Source organism: Apiospora marii, assembly GCF_038362585.1.
Source record: "Apiospora marii strain CBS 49790 chromosome Unknown utg000014l_segment0_segment0, whole genome shotgun sequence".
NCBI classification, from domain to species: domain Eukaryota; kingdom Fungi; phylum Ascomycota; class Sordariomycetes; order Amphisphaeriales; family Apiosporaceae; genus Apiospora; species Apiospora marii.
The window spans coordinates 65,580-80,537 of record NW_027117385.1 but is presented as its reverse complement, the minus strand read 5'-3'; the positions used below and the strand labels follow the sequence as shown (position 1 = coordinate 80,537).

At 46.7% G+C, this 14,958-nt stretch overlaps 4 protein-coding genes across 4 annotated transcripts; all 4 read right to left on the bottom strand.

Moving 5' to 3' along the window:
* Nucleotides 1-723: 723 nt before the first annotated feature.
* On the bottom strand, nucleotides 724-1,326 carry PG985_016207 (uncharacterized protein; the record flags this gene model as incomplete). The annotated part of the gene is made up of 1 exon (XM_066835973.1): nucleotides 724-1,326. The coding sequence occupies one exon, from the start codon at nucleotides 1,324-1,326 to the stop codon at nucleotides 724-726; it is 603 nt and encodes a 200-aa protein (XP_066675989.1).
* A 5,525-nt stretch (nucleotides 1,327-6,851) lies between these two features.
* Nucleotides 6,852-7,252, bottom strand: PG985_016206 (uncharacterized protein; the record flags this gene model as incomplete). Its single annotated transcript, XM_066835972.1, has 2 exons — nucleotides 6,852-6,974; nucleotides 7,043-7,252. 2 exons carry the CDS (start codon nucleotides 7,250-7,252, stop codon nucleotides 6,852-6,854), a joined length of 333 nt encoding a protein of 110 aa, XP_066675988.1.
* Nucleotides 7,253-8,435: 1,183 nt separating this feature from the next.
* On the bottom strand, nucleotides 8,436-10,928 carry PG985_016205 (uncharacterized protein; the record flags this gene model as incomplete). Its single annotated transcript, XM_066835971.1, has 4 exons — nucleotides 8,436-8,518; nucleotides 8,577-8,834; nucleotides 8,898-9,698; nucleotides 10,712-10,928. The coding sequence occupies 4 exons, from the start codon at nucleotides 10,926-10,928 to the stop codon at nucleotides 8,436-8,438; spliced, it is 1,359 nt and encodes a 452-aa protein (XP_066675987.1).
* A 363-nt stretch (nucleotides 10,929-11,291) lies between these two features.
* PG985_016204 (uncharacterized protein) lies at nucleotides 11,292-12,322 on the bottom strand (the record flags this gene model as incomplete). Its single annotated transcript, XM_066835970.1, has 2 exons — nucleotides 11,292-11,837; nucleotides 11,891-12,322. The coding sequence occupies 2 exons, from the start codon at nucleotides 12,320-12,322 to the stop codon at nucleotides 11,292-11,294; spliced, it is 978 nt and encodes a 325-aa protein (XP_066675986.1).
* Nucleotides 12,323-14,958: the final 2,636 nt, after the last annotated feature.

Genomic DNA, 14,958 nt, shown 5'->3' with positions numbered 1-14,958 from the left:
TAAATACCCACAGATTTAGCACGAACGCGCCGCACATATATACTCTACTCACACAGGGCCCACAGCATCACAGTTGTGCGAAGATGTTGCAGCGTATAAAGGCATGCCCTTTCTACTTCGAGAGGTTGCATGACGATAGGTAGGTTCTTCGATAAGTATTTACACCAAAAATATTCTGTGAAGCACATCTTCATTGATTTCTAGAGAAACTATTCTCACATAGGGCCGCAAAAATCACTACGACAGGATCCACAGGATCGCCAGGACCGTACCACAGCCTCCGCTTCAATACCCCGCTTTACGGGACGACTTACTAAAGAGCTTGCACCTCACGAAATTTCCTAGCTGCAACAGTAACGGTGGCGTAGCAATCATCTACGTATCGCGTTGCCAACACGACAAGTCGGAGGGCTTCTTACACAGCAAGTTGTAATCACAGCGTGACGCTTCAGCACGCCTGGTCGCCTTCCCTAGCATGAAATCTGTCGTCGTTTGGCCGCTCCGGCTAACGTAAATGCTCCGGGTAGTGTGCTCAGATAAGCTTTGAATTGTGCTTGTGTCCGAGGCGTGCGCTCAATCGTCACATTTATTGATATCTAAATGGGGCAATGCCGAGTTTGGACAGCAGCCCAAGTCCAAGACATAATGACTATGTAGCCGGCGTCTTCCTTTCTGACACCACCGATGCGCCTACCAGAACCGGTTTGGTTGAAGACACGGGTTCTAAAGAGCGCTGACACCAACAGCCATGGTGTTTTGCTGGTGTGCTGTTGGGGTACAAGGGCACGGAGGGTGGGGTAGGCCGGAGGCTTCGAGCACGGGACCCAGGAGCTTGCTACCAACGAGACCAAGGAGCAACGCGCCCTCGTTGACTGTACGAACCAAAGATTCCAGGGCTTCACCTTCGCGGACACGCCGTACCAGATCATTGGTACTTATCATATCCCCTGTCTGCATGTGTCGGAACAATGTCTCGTACTTCTGGTTCTCGGATTCTAAGATTTGGATTCGTTTTTTTTGTGCTTGCAATCGCATTTTGCCTACATCTCCAGAAAACACACATGTTCTCCCAGATTTGGCGCATGCCGAGCATGTGGGCCGTTCTGCCATACACTGCGTGTTCTTGTAGTTAGCAAACCTGCCGGATAATATCAACATCCGCTGGGGTCGCACCTTTATCTTTTTCTTTCGACACGCAGTGCAGGCCTCGACAACAGCCTTATGTCTCTTGCGAGGAAGGGCAGGCAGTGGGACTTCGTTGGCAGTCGTCCCGGGCTGTCGTGGAGCGAGCTGCCGAAGAGCGTAAGAAGGGGCATGCAAACCCATAGAGTTAATCCCCGACCCCTGATAACACTACCAGACAATTAACTAGACATTCCCAGGAAGTGGATCAACGCTAACTGACAAAGTTTATTTCCGAAGGGTCAAATCATGAAGAATGACCGTAGCCTGTCTGGGTTGCTTGACCTTCTTGTGACGGTAAACGCGACCTCGCCCGTAAAGAGAATATGTTTCGTTTGAACCAATTTGTACGACAGGAACAAGGAAAATATAATGCGTTGGTAGGAAAGAAAAGAAGAGCGGAAATGCTCTTGGCATGACGAGTAAGATGGAATGAAGGGGAAACCTTACTCAACGTCATTATTATGTAGCACTGCACCAAGTCGGATCTCGATCGACTCGCATCTCAACATGAACTGGCGAGAGCATACCGAGCGAATGGGCAAGTTAAGAGGCGGTTGAACTTCTATAACAAGATTTTGGGACAATGAAGATATAAGTAAATAAGGGCAGAGTTTAGCTACCTTATTTCAAGCTTTAAAGACTTGGGCGACACGTCTTTCGCTTTCTTAAACTGCCTCTGCATCGCCGCCTGGCGTTTATGAATTGTGTGTATACACAGCTCAGTGCCACGTATTGGTTGCTAAGGCTTGAACCAGCCGTTCTCTACACTCCGTCCTGCAGGCACATCCACAAGTACCCCCACGTTTGCTCTAAGTACCTTTCAGCGCTAAAGTACGACTGGGCCAGTTTTGAGAAAAGACCTTGCCCTAAAAAAGAGAAACCGTTTCGAATTCCACTGTACTTTTTTTAGGTCGCGCGCGCACTCGCAATGCACACTGGATTTAGGTAGCCGAAGAAAATTAAAACGTTTTTAGTTCCTTAAATAAAGTTTTTAAATTACGATTCCCGAATTTCAATTCCTGTATCGCATTTCCTGGATCGCGGTTCCTAAATTACGGTTCTTAGATCTAAGCTCCTACGTCACGTTAGTAATAAATTTGGAATGGTAGCAGAGCCCCTTACTTGTAAAACCCGACTCTTATAAGATTTATTGCTACTGTAAAACAAAAGGAGGACAGTGTGTCAACCTATGTATTAACGCTAGCTCTTAGTCTAGAAAGGAATGCTAGATGAAGCCATATAGGCTTCTAGAGGTGCTATATATATATATGAAATAAAAGAATGTTTTCGATGTAGGGATTACACGTAAAGTACATCTAAAGAGTTCTCTGGTGGGGATGTGCCCCAGCGGTGATTATGTGACTAGAAGACCCCTGAAATCCAACTACTCTTGACATCAGAGAACGTCGACACCGCCGCTATTGAGCTGTGCTGCAAGAATAGAAAGGACAAGCAAAAGTGTCTTCCACCCACTGTAGTTATGAATGGAGGAATTTATTCCTAGATTATAAGGATAAATAACTGCGATATAGGTGCTAACAGTGTAGCGATACAAAAAAAAGGGAGACATTTATGTAATACCGAGTGTGTAAAGAAGAAAAAATCAAATACTATGCCAATCAATCAAGATCCAGACGATCAACCCCTAACCTTACTAGCCCCCTCCTCATATTCACGTAGCAGCCGTTTGCTGATTAATTTCTCGGCTACCCATCCTTTTCCCTTGAGAAGGCGATCCTTCTAATGCAGTTTATACTGCCTTCTTTGAGGGTTGCGTCGAATGCGCCTTTTACGTTTACGGTAAGAATCGAGGCCGTGCCCTTATTTTTTAAGAAATATTCGATTTTATATATTAAGTAAACGAAGAAGTCCGAAATAGTTCGTGTTAATAAGGCGTTCGCTTGTTATAAATTAATTACTTTATATATGAACGTAATATTTATTATCTTTTTCGCGACGAACCTTTCGAAGCTTTTCCCAAATAAGAGAGAAGGGCGATCGGTCGCCAAGAGCGAAGGTTCGAAAAGTTTTTTTTATTCGGCTTTCGTAGTATTATAACTTCGGCTATACGGAACGGACGTAGGTAATATTTTATTTTTAAATAAACTTAAAAAAAAAAATCGTACCGATTTTTCGATAATATGCTAATACGTTTTTAATAGCCGTACCGAAATATCGTCGATTTTTGGAGGTATTCTTAACCGCGATCGTAATAACTATAAATTTTTTTTTAAAAATATAAGTGTTTTAGGGGAAAACGCGTCGTAATATCGTTAAGATTTTTAAAAGGTTATCCTCGAAATTTTCGGCGTCTATAAATCGTTTTAAAAAAGTTTTACGCAGGGCGTACGTTTTCTTTTCCGTGTTTTTAATCGTTTTATCGTCAATGATAAAAGGAGGCGCTTATAAAACAGGTTGTAGCTTATGCTATCGAACTACCTCGTATAGGTTTTTATTAAACTAAATCGAGTCGATTCGCTATCGCTAATATTCCCGTTTTCTTTCCGGACTACCGCGAAAAAGCGTTTTCGTTTTTTTAAGTACTTCCAATCCTTTTAATAGTATCGTTTTATTCGTCGGAACGTATCCCGAGCTTCCCGGTAAGCGTTAATCCACCACGGCGCGTCGTAACCATTTTTCATTAACTATTTCCTAACCGTTTTTAATACTTTTCGTAAAAAGTTTAAAATTTTTATTATTTATTAGTCTAATTAATCCGTCGTTAATATTAGCGGGAGTAGCGTAAAACTTTATATACCCAATTCGATCGTACCGGCAAAAACTATAAGTTTATATTCTAATACCGAGTATCGAAACTACGTTCCTAATATATAATCGGGCCGAAAGATCAAGATTTAAATTATTTCGTAGTCTATTCCTATCTAAAGTTTCGGGTCCATTTCCGTTACGGCGAAAGGAATATTTAAGAAGGTTAAATCGATAATCCGTCCCGCTACGTATATCGGAATCTTAATCTTCCCGATGTAGCTAAATCCGTTATTAACAGCCCAGTCGTAAATTTCGATACCCGCGTTTCGGGTTTAAAGCACGTTTGGATTTTAGGCGTTGCACTATACGTTAAAATCCTCTGCGATTACGTAATAAGGCGGTAGTCGTAGGTTTAAAGGAATCGTATCGCCCGACTTAATAGTTTATATAAGGGTTTATATACGTTAATAAAGGTCTAATAACCGATTTTTAGTTATAAAAAATTTTTAGTTTTCCATAATCGCTTTTATTTCGTTTTAAGTTTATTATTTTTCTTAATATAAATTATTACTCGGGGCTGCGAAGTAATACCGTCCTAATTATTTATCGAAACGTAAATATTATAACCCGGGTACGAATTAAATCTATTCCGGCCGTCGTTCGTAATGAATAATTCCTATACGAGAATCATGTTTATATAGTCTTTTTAATATTATTATAATAAAATTATATATATTGGCGGCGATTTGTTAACGTTAACTTACGCCACTTGTAAAATTTGCCGTCCTAGTTTATTATATGTCGAAGATTTTCGATGGTTTATTTTATTTATAGTTTATAATAATTATATAATCGTCTACGTTATAATTAATACGTGGAATATTCCGTCGGCTACGTTTTAATCTACTTTTGTAGATAAGTTAAAGCAATCTTTTTACGGCGTTTATAAACGCGTAAATCGGGTCCTTTATAGCTATTTCGGCGTTATTCTTGTCGGCAATTAACGTATCTAATCTCGAATTAATATCTTTTTATATGGTACCGCTTTGATTTATTCTTTAAAGTTAAGTTGCCTTATAAAGTAAATTTTCCGTTTAGCGGATCTTAGTTAGCTTACTTCGCGTTAAACGTACTAGCTTACCGTATTTTACGACCGGCTTTATTAGGCAGTTTTTGTAACTAATTAAGGCCGGTTTATAACAGTTTGTATATCGCGGGCGATTTTAGTACAATTACGGGTAATTATAACTTATTAAAAGCCGAATACTACAATTCTCGCACTTATCCATTCGCGTACACACTCGGCTCGGGTAGTATCCTTAATAATTTAGGTTATATCGGCTAAGTGGCGTTCGTTTTTTAATTAACCGGGCGGGCTTGTTTACGCCGAAAAGCCGGAACGAACGAACTTTTTATAAGAACGAAACGATATACGATTTCTTATTTATTCCCGAAAGCGATTCTTAACGCGCCTAACGTACGTTTACTAATTTAATACCGGTTTACGTAATAACTTTTTTTCGTAAAAAAGTATCGGTTTCGAATATATCGTCGAAAATATTCGAAAACCGCGTCGGGCAGCCCGGACTACGTAATTTATTTACGTAATTAAGACCTCGACCGTGTCCGCTCGTAAACTTCGCGTTAATTCTTTTTTTTTTTCGAAAAAGTTTTTTCTTCGTTTCCTTATTTCTCGGGCGAATTATAACGCTCGTAACTATATAATAAACATTTAAAATATTTATAAAAAATAAGTTTAAAGTTTTATATATAATTTATCATAAAGCGAAATTATATTAATTATATGCTTAGTTTCGATGTTCTTCCGGGGATCCTAACTAAGATTTAAAAATCTTTTCTTTATTTCGTTTATTAAATTTATTAAGTTTATTTATTTATATTTTTTTAAAATAGATAATTTTAATTTACTCGAACAACGTTAACTTAACTACGCGTAAGGGTCGCAAAAGGTTTCGTACGAGCCGGGCCGTTTTCTTATAAACGTTCGTTCGGATAGGGGTTAATATTATCCCCGGTTTTAATTTATAAAAACGTCGTAAAGCTTTTCGTAATTTTTATAGTTAATTTTTTATTTTTTTCGTGATAATTTTTAATAATAATATTTAAGGTATAAGCGATTTTAATAAATATCGATCGTCGGGTATTATGTTGTCTATCCATATCACTTAAAATTAAAATTAAAGTATTCGAAGTTAGGCGGTATAATTAAACCGTAATTCGTAACGCGGCTTTTTTCGTCGTCGAAGCTTTTCGAATATCGTCGACCTTCCTTCGGTTTCGCAATAAGCCGTTCGTAAAAGCTTCGTTCTACCCCGTTCGTTTTTTTTTATACGTATAAATAAAAGTTATTTTTTCGAAGTAACCGGGGAAATTATTTCCCGTTATTATTTTATCGATAATATCTTTACGGGAAAGTAAAACTATCGCGATAATGGTTCCAAAGTTTATTTAGCTTTTAAATTAGCGTTAAGGCGTCGTTTAAGGGCTGTTAAAAAAATAGTAATAAATAACGGGCTAGTATTAATAGTAGGTGTTAAGAAAGGAAGAAAAGAAAGGAAGGTGCTGTAGAGGTAGAAAAGGTGCTGGGCCGAAAGTATCCCGAGACCTTGAAAGAGTCGCCGAAATCTTTAGTCGGCTATCGATACTTGTGTGAATGAATTATCAACGACTGATACATGATATAATACAAAGACTGCATTAACACCATCGCGCCCTGATGGCCAATTTGATTTCAACATTACTATTATCATGAAGTCTATGCCAGACTGTAACTAGTATTTTCACTGCCCTACACTCTCCGCTCCCCATCAACCAATCGCGCACCTCTGGGGCGTCACAATTCGAGTCGAGGATTCCCTCATGCCGCGGTACCGAGCCCCCTTGTGCCCGCTGCAGGTATCTTAGGGAAGCGAATCGTTCGGACCTTTGGCGAACGGCTAGTGCGACTTCTGTCCGCCTTGGGGCTTTTTCTTCGACAAGTTCGCGGAAGTGCATTGTCCAGATTGCTCCGGAATGTCGGATAGGATGCGCACATATTTTCGGCGTACACCTGGGACACTCTGTATGCCAAGTTTCCTTTTGGGTTAATTGCTGTACAACGTGCAAAAACGGCGGCTGCTCGACTCACATCGCCGGTGCGTTGTGCTTCGGTCATAAGAGCCTCTGGATCGTCCACCATTTGGAGGGCAAGACGATGTTGTTCTTGAGATGTAAAAGACTCGCCGCCGATGTTTCTTTCTTCTTCTGGATCACCGTATGGATCCTTGCCTCGTGCTTGTTTATCCCGCATCTCGGCGGTGAAGTCGTCACCAGCACGGTTCTTGGGTGTGCTGTTCATGATGCTAGCTGATGATGATACCACGAGGAAGGTGAGAATGGATGAGGAAAGTAGAAAGGAGGGTAGCCGGAATCTCTGAAAGCTGGATGGGTATAAATAGGTGTATCATGGGCGAGTCTTTGTGGTTTGCGTTTCATTGGGGTCTACCAGAATGTGTGTGCCCATAGCAGGAGAGTCCTGGAGTGTGCATGAAGTGACCCTTGCAGCCTTCAAGGTAAGACTTTCACTTCCGCGACTGATAATTCGACAGGGGTATTGGAAGGAGGCAGGCTATGAGGGAGAGGAAGCGTGACTCAGCCAAAATAGGCCCAGTTGCTTCGCAAAAGCTCTGGGCGATGCTTGGTGCTACGATAGATTGACTACATACCAGACATTTGACATCATAAGCACGTAAAGGGCTATCAGTTGGTTCGTAACCAGCTATCAGGAGACTGCTACTTCCGGAAGACAGGCTGTGCGAGTAGCTCTAATATCGATAGACGGTACTTCCCGTGGTGCATCGCCCTTTGACCGGAGTAATGTAGTTTCATGGTGGTCGATTCAGGAATAGGGGTGGACTTGTACACAAAGTAGGGGCCATCCCTTTGCGAGAAACCTGACGACAGGGCGTACAGCCGTCAGGATATCGCCAAGATCAACCAGCGGGGTTCTGTCCTACACATCGAGACTTAGATCACAAATCACAAGACAGTAGCTTCCTCAATCGGCACGCAAAGCCATCTTGGAAACTTTGACAGATGAACGCTCGTCGGTATCGCCAAAGCTTCTGCCACATGCAAACCATGAACCACAGCAACATCTCATCTTCTATTGCAGAGTCAAGGCCTGTTGGAACCCACCAAACCTGCCACGCAAAAGTCCTCGATGATGCGTGTTGCTATGGTAAATGGACAACATACGGGGCTTCTATCACTTCATGATATTGATGGCAGCACTGCATCGAGGATCGTAGCTAATGGAAGCCTAGCATGGAAAAAAGAAAGTGAGCAGCAGAGTAGTGATGAACAATCGGGATATAGTTTGTTATGCGTGCAAGATGGCTAGGCCGGACTGCTGAAGTGAACATAGGAGTCTCCCGAGGCACATGATGATGAAATTCGCCTTTACCCAGGTTTTCGACCCATACTAATCCACTAGATTCAGGGGCAAATGGGTTATTTGTACGCCACCACGCAGAACGTGATTACGTCGAGGCTGAAGGGTTCGCAATGGATGTGTCGCCGGACCCTTCCGAATTCTCGTAGAAGTCGAGACATTCCGTAAGAACTGGTTTCAAATCAGCTAGGACTCCCAAATCGCTGGGTTAGTTGCAGATAATACATACTTTCAATGATTTGTTCTTCCCATACACCGTACTCATAGTCCACGAGGCCGTGCCTTTTAATCCCATCACAGAGACGTACAATCTCCTTGCCCATCTCCTTGAGCCTCTCTTCGCTCACGAGTGTTTGGTCCCTCTGTAGCGCCATCCCTGAGCCAACCATGTCTTTTTGCTTCTGTAGTAGAGCTAGCCAAGCATGGTTAAAATTTTGCCAAGGCTGGAGACGGGCCTGATATAGTTCGGGCATATCGACAGTCAGACCTGGAGAGCATATCGATCGTCAGCAGAAGTGCTGTGTGGCACAGGACCGTCCTTGAAACGTACCCAATTCGACAACGTTCGAGAGCAACCAGCCGGAAACAGTCAATAGCGATTCGCTAGCCGAATCGAGGACTCCGTAGTAGATGTTGGTGAAGATTTCCTTGATGTCTGTCTGATACTGCTCGTAAGCCTCAGTTAGGTTTATCGGCTCCGAGGCAGTGTTTGGCGCCTCGCTTGCTTGTGGCATCCTGCTCGTTGATGCAACGCTATGCTGGTCATCAAGCTCTGTACTCTCGGCCCCTGGGCTTGACTGATCGATTTCCGACGTGTTCGATGAAACAGCTGGAGCAGGGAGGGCAGGCGCCGTACCTGCATCGGCGGGTTCAACTTGGAACCGAGACGCGGCCACAACTGCCGGCCTGCGTGGCGTTGGTTGCCACAGCGGAGAAAGCTGATTTGTGTCGTATGTGGTGCTCGGCATGCTCATTTGCGGGATGCCGTACTCCAGAGAGGGAATGAAGCGTGTTTGCCGATACTCGGACGGCCATGACATTGGGTTGTGTGGCAAGGCGAACGAGAACGCCGCAGCCGGGTCCTGGCGGTAACCACTATAGGCAGCAGCCCCGACCATGCCCCGAGCCGTCAGGAACGTGTTCATTGGCGCAGGCTGATGTTGATTTGCGCCGGTAGCGTACGGCCAGCGATCCGCATTGGGATCTTGAACCAGATCGCGCGAAGGGGCACTGAGGGGCGGCCCAGTCGGCCTTCTTCGTGCATCGCCATCCATGCCACAGGTGCGTTCCGCTAGGCAACAAACCAGGGCACTAATGAGGCCGCAGACGACGACACGACGATAGGCCAAAGCTGCCAGACAACAGTTCGTTGGAGCCTTCTAGTCGAGGAAAGGGCGAATCTGCGGAGAACGAGCAAGAAGACGGTGGCTGCTTGTTGCACGGCAGTAGGCGCGACAGGTTACGGGACCACCTGGTATGGAACATTCCCAGTTGGAGAACTTAGGCAAGCGGACGACGGGCACTGCGGCTTATATAGACGGGGCAGATTTCGAAGGCCACTGCTCCTTGGACTGGCTTGCATCAACCGATATGTTCTCGTGTGGTTGCAGCGACGGCCTTGTCGAAGTTGCAACGTTCCGAGGACGAACGCTGGGAGCCGTCCATACAGCAACTACATAGGTGCAAACAAGGCAATCGTTTCGGCCAGAAGTACGACGCCACCGCCAGTTGCCTGCATCATCTAAGCGCCGCCGAGGCAGTCTGCTCCCATCTCATGGTGCTCACCGGCGGCCCAAGCGAGTATCGCGTCGTGACGGACCAACCTGCAGGGAAAAGAGGCGCTAGCCTGGCGCGTTCTGCCTCAATGTGATGTGTTGCGCCGGCTGACCTCGCACGGTGCATCGCATGGTGTACCGGAACAACACAAGTCAAGGCAAGGACGGATTGCTCGGCCGTTGTGTGGTAGGAACTTGCTCGTGGCGGCTCTCTCGTTGCTGCGTACCTGCTGCGTACCCCTTGACCCCGGTTGGACACGCGAGCGCCGTGACGCGACGCGCTCGGCCAAGGATGGCTTAGTGTGACTACGGGCTATCTAGCGAATCGAAAAGGCTGTCGATCCTCCACACCAGACCCCTGCTAGATCGAATCTCATCCCCCAAACGACGTGTTTGGCGAAGAGCTCACAATACCCTTCCTCGTCCAGAACAAAGGTTTAATGCACGCGAGAAATGGCTTTCTGGTGGAATGTACACATAATAATAGTCTCCTTCTCCGTGCTTTCTCATCAGATTTACTTCTTCCGTGGTAAGATATGCGCCTGAGGACATTAGCGAGCGCTCGTGACTAGGCCATTGATCTACCTACAGATCGCCTCTGCCTGGTTCTTCGGTATAGCAATATGGGCGGATGTAGAGCTCTTCTCATTTCCATGGGGAAGTGCGTGTTTGGAAAGCCCTTCGGCCACAAGCCGCACTTGAATAGTTGCCAAGGATCCATCGTGAGACAACTGCTCTCCGTACGCCACAGGGTCGGCAGCCCATGCAGCTGGGTCGAATTCTTGTTGCTGGGTATTGGAGTTCATGTTGATAGAGATAGGCAGGCTGGCGCTGAATGAACGTGGAAACCAACGACACGAGGTGGGCGAGACAGTACCACTAAATAAGTGCAGCGTCACGGTCCAGCTGACTCACGATGTATCCCCAAGGAGATGCGGATTCATAATAGCCGCAGCAAGGTTGGTGTCCCGAGCGACATCCTCGGTATCTACGTTGCAATGCATCCAATGGGACTGCATCGCTATTTCGATCACTTGGAAGGTTCGGGCCTCACCAACGGCCCAGAACACAGCGCAATCTTCGTCCTGCTTCTTGTATGCATGGTCTATTGTGTATCATGTCCTCGCTAGACTTTGCATCCACCACATTTTGCACCAGCACAAAAGTGCCTATGGACGACCACTAATCCAGGTGGTCGGCATGGCAGCTACTGCAGTATTAGCGACTTCGTTCGCTCTCGACTTGATGTACCTTTCGATATCGCTGTTACCACAGTTCCCGTGTTGGAGGAGTTCCCGTGTCAGTAACAGCCTCTCCTCCTCTAATTCCAGCTTGGTAGTCTTGAGTCTCTCATTCTTGCCACACAATTCAGCCTCTTTATCTAGCAAATCCTTCTTTTCTTGCTTGATTCGTTTACGACTCTTAGCGGCAGCTTGACGGTTCTTTTCTTTGTTCCTTTTCTGGTCAGAAACAGCCTGATGGCCAGGTGATGCCTGAGAACTAGTTGGGATCTCTGGCTGCAGACCGTAATCGGTAGCCGCCAGATCTCCCAGATAAGCCTCTACTGGGGGTTGTGTGCATGGTTGTGCTAGCTCGCCATGTTGACTGGACGGGGCAAGGGAATCCCAGACGAAGCCCTGTTGTTGTGGATAGCCGCAGCTGACGGAAGACTGCTGTGCGAATGCAAATTGATTGGGGGTGGTGAAGTCGCCAAGCTGTCAGACAGGTGTCAGGTCATAGCATCACCAGAGCGGGTTTCTAGCCTTACTGTCAGTGAATCAGACCACCCAGGCCCGGGTTCGTAGTAATAGGTGCCGTAGGACCCGATGAATTGAGGGCCGACAACGTCACGATGGACGTGCGGTGGCCCGTCGCATAGGCTGCCGGGGATAACGTTATCTCCAGACATCGGAACTGCGGGGCGATTGGCAATGGAAGGCTGTCTAGGGTGCAGGCCAATGCTGCCCATGCTGCCAATGTGGGGGAGGGCCCCTATTTGAGCTCCTCGGGACCGCGATCGGGGTCCGACTGTGCACATCACATCCTTTCCATCGGTGGTACTCGCATAAGGGCAAACACAACATGGCGCTGCACTATGCAGCCCCCATGCGCTTTGATCCAGTTCGGGTTGGGCAAAGTCATGTTTGCTTCCGATTGTTTGCTGCGTGGTGCCAGTAGGCGAAGGCGTATGCACAAACATTCCTGGCCGCTTCAATGAAAGCGTTCAATGCACAAGTACGGCTTTATCTCGGACAAGGAGGCGTTGCGCTACGCGTACAGAGCTTGCATGTGTATGCATATGCGCCATAATTCGGCGGCAACTCCATCATGTTGTTGGTGTTGCAGTCAATTGATGTCAGCCTCGAGCAAGCCGGCTGGTGTGGTTGATCACGTATGGAAGATCGTCTATATGATCTGCTACGCGTTCGAGTAATGTAACCAGCTGAGCCTCAAGAACACCTAGACAGCGGAGCGTACGTCAGAGCGCCCTGGGCCATCAGATCACCGCTGCGTATCAGCTCGTTCCTTGCATTTCGACCAGTCCTTCGACGTGCTACCATATCCATTCTCCTGCCATAGCATCTTCCCCGACGCTGTTTTCGGCTCTCTGTGCAACTCACTATTACGCAGTCAGCTTAGCCCTTGTCGATATGACCTGGTTTACGTGCGAAATAGCCTATCATTGAGAACCCACCTGTCTGTTACTTCACCAGCGCACTGTTTGGTTCTCTCGTATTGTGGACACTGGTTCAGACGCTTAAAGCGCCAGTAATTGCAAGCGTATTCAATCTAAAAGAGGTTAGGTAGGCTTACCGGTAGACAAGTGCTCGTATCATACCTGTCTCATATCGCACATACTGCCGGGCGAAAGTGAAGCTAAGCGAACGATAGGATGCTGAAACGGATGGGAAAGTTTGGCGACCTTCTGGCTTGGAGAGGTTCTTGTGCGAGAACAATGAGCGCAATGCTCACGTCTTATAGCAAGCTTCTGCCCTCATGCATTTGGACAAGGTCATAGCTTGTCCCTCGCCGCGGCAGCCATCGCAGTGGAACTGGCCTCCCCATTGGACTGCAGTCTGCTTCCATCAGAAGGTATAGGTCGGACGATCCCCAGCCCCGGATTTTGGATACGTGCCGTTCGACGGCTAGGCGGAGGTACCTCCACAAATCGAGATCAGAAATGGATCTGACATGACAGGCTTCTAGGGAGGACCGGCTTTCAAGCTTGTCGGGCATAGTCGTGCAGTTCGTGCCAGCGCTTCCATGTGATGGACGCTATCTCTAAGGAAGCCGGATGAACAACGATGCGAGGTGCTGCAGCCCTTCTCCTGGATGGACAGGCCCTAGCTTGTACCAGTGACGGCCCTATCTGCGTCTTGTTGGCGTGACTTGCCTGCACAAGCAGCAGATCGAGATGCATGTATCAAATTGCTGGGATCGGTGCTTGCTATGGGCTTCCGCAAGAGAAACGCAAGGATTAGCAGCGGTGCAATCGAGCAGAGAAGATTCAAAGTCTCGTGTACACGTACATGCAGTGACTCAATAATCCGAATGAGGAGGTTTGCCACTACCCACGATATATCTCGCTAGTGGAAACACATGCCCGAAATTGCAACAAGCTTGACAGGAGGATGGTGTGTCAGATTGCACATCCGAAAGTGATGAGTACAGGGTATTTTCCCATCATGATGCGGTCCAGGCTCAGGTGGTGCAGAGTGACAACAGAGTCGTGAATGGATGAGAAAAGACCAATGAGTCCCCAAAAGCTACCTTGTCATCTACTTTCTGTGTTCGTTGTGAAAGCAAACATCCCGTCCTAATAGTTGTCGTGATATGTTACACCCTCCTCAACCATTCCTAGTGAGGCAATCGTGCAACCAACCTTGCTTGTCTCAGGCGCCACCATCTGCAATGTGTCGACCTCGATCATCCTATCGGAGCAAGGATCAGCAAATTCCATTCATGATGGTCACCTCCCGTTCGCACCGGCTATCGCGAATGCATCTCTCGCCCAGGCAATTATACGATGTTGTCCAGACATCGAAACTGCGGGGCGATTGGCAATTAAAAGTTATCTAGAATGCAGGCCGATCTTGCAAAAGTGGGGAAGACCCCTGTTTGGGCTCCTCGGGCCGCGATCGGGGTGTCGACCTCGGAAATCGCACCCTTGTCGATCGGTGGGGTTCGCTTAGGAGCAAACACAGCATGGCTCTCTCCAACTGCGTCACATGCAGCCTCCATGCGACTTGATCCGCAACGGGTTGGGCAAAGCCATGTTTGCTACGATGGCGCTAGCAGGCTGCCTGAGGCGGATGTCCGTCTACCCACGCCTGGTTGGTTCAACGAGGGCGCCAAGTGCGCATGCATGGCGGTATCTCAGACAAAGAAATGCACTAGGTACCAAAATGCTTGTGTGTGCATACACAGGCAGAAAAACGCAACGAAGCGGTTGGGGATTTGGATATGCGGATTGTATTACAGATTATTGTTCGTCGCGAGAAGACCAGGGAACAGACAGAATACAAACAAAGGAGAAAAATAAACATCGTAATAGCACAGGAGCAGTCTCCCAGGAACATCTCGCCTTACAAGCCATGATGTAGACTAATGTGCCCTTCCGTTAGCTGTGGCAGTGCTAGCTGCGGAGCTGAGTGGTCGTGTGTGCATGCCATGGCCCGATGGCCTCTTCCCCGGCCCTTGATGCCCTAGTCGAGATGCTTGTAGACTTCGAAGAACTCGTGCAAGAGCTCGCGTTCTTTATCCGACAGCGTATTGATGTCAGTTGCGAGCTTCTCGGTCAACTCCAAAATATACTGGGCGTGGAAATTGTTTTGG